This window comes from Cetorhinus maximus, unplaced genomic scaffold, assembly GCF_964194155.1.
Source record: "Cetorhinus maximus unplaced genomic scaffold, sCetMax3.hap1.1 HAP1_SCAFFOLD_4529, whole genome shotgun sequence".
In the NCBI taxonomy this organism is placed as follows: domain Eukaryota; kingdom Metazoa; phylum Chordata; class Chondrichthyes; order Lamniformes; family Cetorhinidae; genus Cetorhinus; species Cetorhinus maximus.
The window spans coordinates 1-7135 of NW_027600432.1; the positions used below are offsets into that span (position 1 = coordinate 1).

At 61.0% G+C, this 7135-nt stretch overlaps 1 protein-coding gene across 1 annotated transcript; it reads right to left on the reverse strand.

Annotated features, from left to right (window-relative positions):
* Positions 1-1248: 1248 nt before the first annotated feature.
* LOC144678528 (vacuolar fusion protein MON1 homolog B-like) lies at positions 1249-6500 on the reverse strand (the record flags this gene model as incomplete). Its single annotated transcript, XM_078538280.1, has 2 exons — positions 1249-1485; positions 5702-6500. Coding segments are annotated over 2 exons (1036 nt in total), but the record flags the coding sequence as incomplete, so codon positions are not given.
* Between the last annotated feature and the right edge of the window lie 635 nt (positions 6501-7135).

The following is a 7135-nucleotide window of genomic DNA, read 5'->3' on the forward strand; positions in this document are numbered from 1 at the left end:
GTGCTCGGGGAGTGCTACACAGCCAGCGGCACACTCCCCCAAGCTACAGGGGCTCAGTGACACAGCTCTAAAGAGCGCGCAGGGACAGAGGGACCCTGGGGGGGGGCTCTCGTGTGTGGATGCTGGAAGGCGGCCGGACGCATGGAGAGAGGGTCAGCAAAGCGGCCTTGGGACTGGGTAAATAGAGGTACGGGGGGGTGTACAGAAACAGGGAAGTTAATGCTGAGCCTTCACGAGGCTCTGGTTAGGCCCCAACTGGAGCACTGGGGCCTGTGGAGGTCGCCACACTTGAGGAAGGGACGTGAGGGTCCCTCGAGAGGGGGGGGGTAGTGGGGGGGGGAGGGAGATTTACCAGAGTGGGGTCCGGGGACGAGGGGGATTATTTTGAGCGACGAGGTTGGGTTGGAGAAGCCGGGGGCTCCTACGGAGTGAAGGGAGATTGAGGGTGGGGGGCGGGGGCGGTCAAGGCCTGGAACTCGCGGCCTACGAGGGAGGTGGAGGTGGGGGACTGAGGAGAGGCTTCAGGACAGGGAAGCGGAGACTGGCGGGGAGTAAACTCGCTGGACTTTCGGGAGAGAAGCCGGTGGGAGGGGGAGGGAATGGCGACCGGACCGGTGCCTGCGGGAGAGCTGGCACGGAATCGACGGGCTGAATGGCCACCCAGCGACCACGGGTGCCGCGACAACTCCGTGAGAGGATGCCCCCCCAAGTGCACCGAAATCCAGGGCCTCGTCGAATTCCGGAGAGCCCCGATCTCCCTCCCACCTCAACCGCGCCAACCCGACCCCCTCGACCCCCCCGACCCCCTCGACCCCCGAACCCCTCGACCCCCCGACCGCCTCGACCCCCGAGCCCCTCGACCCCCGAGCCCCTCGACCCCCGAGCCCCTTGACCCCCTTGACCCCCGAGCCCCTCGACCCCCGAGCCCCTCCCGCCTCGACCTCCCGAGCCCCTCGACCCCCCGAGCCCCTCGACCCCCGCGACCCTTGACCCCCTCAACCCCCTCGACCCCCGACCCTCTCGACCCCCCGACACTCTCGACCCTCAGCCGTGCTGGAAAAACCTCCCTCCCAAAGCCGGGCAAATTTGCGCACAGCAAGATCCCGCGGGCGTTTCCCGAGACAGCAGAGAGGCCGAGGCCGGGTAGCGGATTTCCTTCAGGAAAAGCCCCCCTCCCCACCCCACTCCCCCTCCCCTCCCCCAACCACCCTTCTTCCAACCCCGGTCAAAGGACCCTCCCGCTCCTACCGGCGTTTTAACACCGACACCGGCCGCACCCTGGGCTCCGAAGGGGCTGGGGTGGTGGGGGAGAGGAGACGCGGAGGCCTCCCACTTACCCAGGCCAAGAGGGTTTCCTTCTCTTCCACGTGGTAGATGAGCTTGAGGGGTCGAGCTGAGCTGTGGATCCTGCTGTGCAAATACTGATAGAGGTCGAAGAGATGCTCCTTCTCCTGTTCAGTTGAGTATGGAGCTTCAATCTCAGGGCTGGACAGGGAGAGAGAGAGAGAGAGACACAGAGAGACAGGGAGAGAGAGAGAGAGACAGGGAGAGAGAGAGAGACAGGGAGAGACAGAGAGAGAGACAGAGAGAGAGACAGAGAGAGAGAGAGACAGAGAGAGAGAGACAGAGAGAGAGAGAGACAGAGAGAGAGAGAGACAGAGAGAGAGAGAGACAGAGAGAGAGAGAGACAGAGAGAGAGAGAGACAGAGACAGAGAGAGAGAGACAGAGAGAGAGAGAGAGAGACAGAGAGAGAGAGAGACAGAGAGAGACAGAGAGAGAGAGAGAGAGAGAGAGACAGAGACAGAGAGAGACAGAGACAGAGACAGAGAGAGAGACAGAGAGAGAGAGAGACAGAGAGAGAGAGAGAGAGAGACAGAGAGGAAGAGAGAGACAGAGAGAGAGAGACACAGAGAGACAGGGAGAGAGAGAGACAGGGAGAGAGAGAGACAGGGAGAGAGACAGAGAGAGACAGAGAGAGAGACAGAGAGAGAGACAGAGACAGAGAGAGAGACAGAGAGAGAGACAGAGAGAGAGACAGAGAGAGAGACAGAGAGAGAGAGAGAGAGAGAGACAGAGAGAGACAGAGAGAGAGAGAGACAGAGAGAGAGACAGAGAGAGAGACAGAGAGAGAGACAGAGAGAGAGACAGAGAGAGAGACAGAGACAAAGAGACAGAGAGAGAGAGACAGAGAGACAGAGACAGAGAGAGAGAGACAGAGAGAGAGAGAGAGACAGAGAGAGACAGAGAGAGAGACAGAGAGAGAGACAGAGAGAGAGACAGAGAGAGAGAGAGACAGAGCGAGAGAGAGAGACAGAGAGAGAGAGAGACAGAGAGAGAGAGAGACAGAGAGAGAGACAGAGAGAGAGAGACAGAGACACAGAGAGAGATAAATAAAAAAAAACACAGGGGCTTATTACAGAGACCGCACAGCACAGCAAGAGGCCATTTGGCCCGTCTTGCCTGTACTGGCTCTTTGAAAGGGCTATCTGGTTAGTCCCACGCTCTCTCCTCCCCCCCCCTGCTCTCTCCCCCTCCAATAACCCCGCACATTTTCCCCCTTCCAGTATTTATCCAATTCCCCCCCTCCCTTTTCGAGGGTGAATCTGCTTCTCCCACCCTTTCGGGCAGTGCCCTCCAGATCACAACAACTCGCCACGTCCAAAATAAACAAAACTCTCCTCATCTCCCCTTCCCCCCTCCCTCCCTCCCTCCCCTCCCGCCGATTCTCTTCAATCTGTGTCCCCCCTGAATTCTGTGACCATCCTCCTCGCTGTTGGCCGCGTTCCCAGAGTTTCGCGTCACCCGCAAGCTTAGAAACGGTGCCCCGTGTGCCCCAAGTCCAGGGCATTGATATGTATCAGAGGGAAGAGTGATCCTAACACTGAGCTCTGGTGGGTGGGGCGGCACTGTACACTCCCCTCCCATCTGAGAAACAGCCGTCCACCACGGCCCTCGGCTTCCTGCCCCTTCACCAACTCCGTACCCAATGTTGCTGTTGCCCCTGTAATCCCACGGTTAGAATGTGATAGCGAGTTAGTTCCACATTCTCCCCGCTCTCCGGGTAAAGACGTTTCTCCTGAATTCCCTCCCTCCCCGATCGGATTTATTAGGGACTGTCTTATATTGATGGCCCCCCCCCTAGTTCTGGTCTCTCCCCCCCCGTCCCCCACAAGTGGAAACATCTTCTCTACGTCGACCCTATAGAAACCCCCTCCGTCATTTTAAAGAGCTCGATCGGGTCACCCCCCCCTCAGTCTCCTCTTCTCCAGAGTAAAGAGCCCCGGCCGGTTCAACCTTTCCCGATAGTTATAACCTCTCCGATCTGGGATCATCCTCGTCAATCTTTCTCACACCTTCTCCAGTGTCTCCATATCCTTTTTATAACACGGAGACCGGAACTGTGCACAGTATTCCCAGTGGGATACGGAGACCGGAACTGTGCACGGTATTCCCAGTGGGATACGGAGACCGGAACTGTGCACGGTATTCTCAGTGGGATAGAGAGACTGGAACTGTGCACGGTATTCCCAGTGGGATACGGAGACCGGAACTGTGAGCGGTATTCCAAGTGGGATACGGAGACCGGAACTGTGCACGGTATTCCAAGTGGGATACGGAGTCCGGAACTGTGCACGGTATTCCAAGTGGGATACGGAGACCGGAACTGTGCGCAGTATTCCAAGTGGGATACGGAGACCGGAACTGTGCACGGTATTCCAAGTGGGATACGGAGACCGGAACTGTGCACGGTATTCCAAGTGGGATATGGAGACCAGGACTGTGCGCGGTATTCCAAGTGGGATACGGAGTCCAGAACTGTGCATGGTATTCCGAGTGGGATACGGAGTCCGGAACTGTGCACGGTATTCCAAGTGGGATACGGAGTCCGGAACTGTGCATGGTATTCCGAGTGGGGCACGGAGTCTGGGACTGTGCACAGTATTCCGAGTGGGATATGGAGACCGGGACTGTGCACGGTATTCCAAGTAGGATACAGCCAGCGGAACTGTGCATGGTATTCCGAGTGGGATATGGAGACCGGGACTGTGCGCGGTATTCCGAGTGGGATACGGAGAGCGGGACTGTGCGCGGTATTCCGAGTGGGATACGGAGACCGGAACCAACCCCACCTCGTCCCCAGCGTCCTCCTTAAACTGATCCCCGGACCACACTTTTCCCCGGCTGCACCTCCCCTGCATCCACTCTGCGGAAGCTTCAATTCCCTCCACCTCCCCCCATCTCTCTCTCTCTCTCTCTCTCTGCTCTGTAAGCCCATCGAGCCTTTGCCCCTCTCTCCAGGAAAGAGCCCTGTGTCCTGCTCAATCCTTCCTCAGTTCCATCCCCTCAGTTCAGGGGGAATCACCTTTCCGGCGCCGGTTTCTCGTGCCTCGAACTCCGTTCATAACGCGGAGAGCAGCCGGCGTCAGCGTTGGCAGAGCCGTGGGGGTGCGTGTGTGGCTGACCAGGTGCCCACAGGCTCCCCCCTGCTTGAAACAGGGAGTGAGATAGGGAGAGGGGGCTGTGGGCAGCAGGGGGGATGGCCGAGGCGGGGAGGGAGGGTGCCGGGCAGAGAGTTTGGCCACAAGCCTTGGCAAGGCCGTGCCTGGCGGACTGGGCGCAGCTTTGGTCTCTTCACCTGAGAAAGGATACATCAGTTCAGGAGGAGGAGAGGGAATCGCATTGAAATGTATAAAACTCCGACAGGGATGGACAGACTGGATGTAGGGAGGAGGTTTCCTCTGGCTGGGGGTGGGGTGGGTCTAGAACAAGGGGTCTCAGTCTCAGGCCATTTAGGGCTGAGATGAGGAGAAACCTCTTCACTCAGAGGGTGGTGAACCTGTGGGATTCTCTACCTCAGGAGGCTGTGGAGTCACTGAATATATTTAAGAAGCAAATTGATAGATTTCTGGACTCTAAAAGGCGTCAAGCGTAATGGGGAGAGAGCAGGTGCGTGGGGACGCGGCGCGGGGAGAGAGCTGGGACGCGGCGCGGGGAGAGAGCTGGGGCGCGGCGCGGGGAGAGAGCAAGAGGGGGGCGCGGGGAGAGAGCGGAGGCGCGGGGAGAGAGAGGGGGCGCGGGGAGAGAGAGGGGGCGCGGGGAGAGAGAGGGGGCGCGGGGAGAGAGAGGGGGCGCGGGGAGAGAGAGGGGGCGCGGGGAGAGAGAGGGGGCGCGGGGAGAGAGAGGGGGCGCGGGGAGAGAGAGGGGGCGCGGGGAGAGAGAGGGGGCGCGGGGAGAGAGCGGGGGCGCGGGGAGAGAGCGGGGGCGCGGGGAGAGAGCGGGGGCGCGGGGAGAGAGCGGGGGCGCGGGGAGAGAGCGGGGGCGCGGGGAGAGAGCGGGGGCGCGGGGAGAGAGCGGGAGCGAGGGGAGAGAGCGGGAGCGCGGGGAGAGAGCGGGAGCGCGGGGTGGGGAGAGAGCGGGAGCGCGGGGTGGGGAGAGAGCGGGAGCGCGGGGAGAGAGCGGGAGCGCGGGGAGAGAGCGGGAGTGCGGGGAGAGAGCGGGAGTGCGGGGAGAGAGCGGGAGCGCGGGGAGAAAGCGGGAGCGAGGGGAGAGAGCGGGAGCGCGGGGAGAGAGCGGGAGCGTGGGGAGAGAGCGGGAGCGCGGTGTGGGGGAGCGAGGATCAACCACGATTGTAACGAATGGCGGAGCAGGCTCGATGCTCCTGCTCCCCCCTTTTCTCTGTCGCTACGTTCCTCTCCGTACCTGGTATACTGGGTGAGCTGCTTGTGGTTGTCCGGGATGTCCAGGGGCTTGTACATGAAGTGCCAGAGGTCGGAGATGCCCACGTGCGAGGCGGAGGCTGCGTGGCTGTGCAGGGCCGCATCGATGGCCTGCAGCAGGGCCTGGGCCCGCAGGCCCTCCTCGATCTTCCTCTTGCAGGCCGAGACGCTGTAGAAGGCCGTCTTGTCGGTGGAGATGAGCAAGAGGCAGAGCGTGCAGGCCGGGTCCAGGTAGGAGATGTACGCGTAGAAGTAGCTGTCCGGGTAGAGGCGGGGCAGGCAGATGGGGGTCCAGACCTCGCCCGCCTGGAAGGACGAGGAGCCGGCCAGCAGGTTGAAGAGCAGGTGCAGGTCGACGGGGTCCAGGCGCGAGTCCTCGATGACCGCCCGCTCCTGCACGATGGCCACCAGCTGGCCCCGCGCCACCAGGATGGAGAAGACCAGGTTGGGCGTGACGGCCTTCTGCAGGATCTGGCTGACGGCGTCGCGGAGGGAGGACGCCAGGGGGAGGCACTGCACGGCGCCTAGCAGGAAGCTGGGGTCCGAGTCCATGTGGCGCAGGAGGTTGTCCAGGATCTTCTCGGAGCCGGCCAGCAGGCGCCGGAGGTCGTAGTTCTTCTTGCGCTCGAAGATGCGGGTGACGGTCACCTGGGTCAGCATGCTGATGATCTGGTAGTAGACGTAGAGGAGCTCGCGGCACAGCTGCTCCTCCGATTGCCGGCTCCGGGACACCGACACCAGCACCAGGGGGCCTTGCTGGCTGAACACCACCTTGTAGTCGTCTGAAAGGCGAAAGGTGAAAGGTTACGGCGGGGGGAAACACGCCCCCTGACATAATTTAGCGAGGGAGGGTGGGGGGGGCCTCCACCCGGTGAGGGTGAGCAAAAACACAAAAGCGACGGGGGGGGGGGAGAAACTCAGCCGGTCCGGCAGGAAGCGAAGCCCAGACGCCCACCGCCCGCCGGGTGAAAGTGTTTCTCCTCACGCGTCCCCTCCGATCCCCCGACCAGTCGCCTTAAACCTGTGCCCCCTGGTAACGGACCCCTCAGCTGGGTGGGGCTAGGGGGGATCAGGTCCTTCCTGTCGACCCACTATCTGGGCCCCCTCATCATTTTGTGCACCTCAGTGAGGTCACCCCCCGCCCCCTCAGCCTCCTCTGTCCTGAGGAAAGTCACCGCAGCCTATCCAACCTCCCCTCACAGCTCCCATTTTCCAGCACTGGCACCATTCTTGCAAATCTCCTCTCTCCAAAGCAACGATGTCCTTCCTGTAATGTGGCCACCAGAAACCCTGCACCAAATTCCAGCTGTGGCCTAAACCAGCGTTTTATACAGTTCCTGCATTACATCCCCTGCTTCTGTATTCGATACCTCGCCCAATAAAAAGGAAAGCATTCCGTGTGCTTTCTTGACCACCT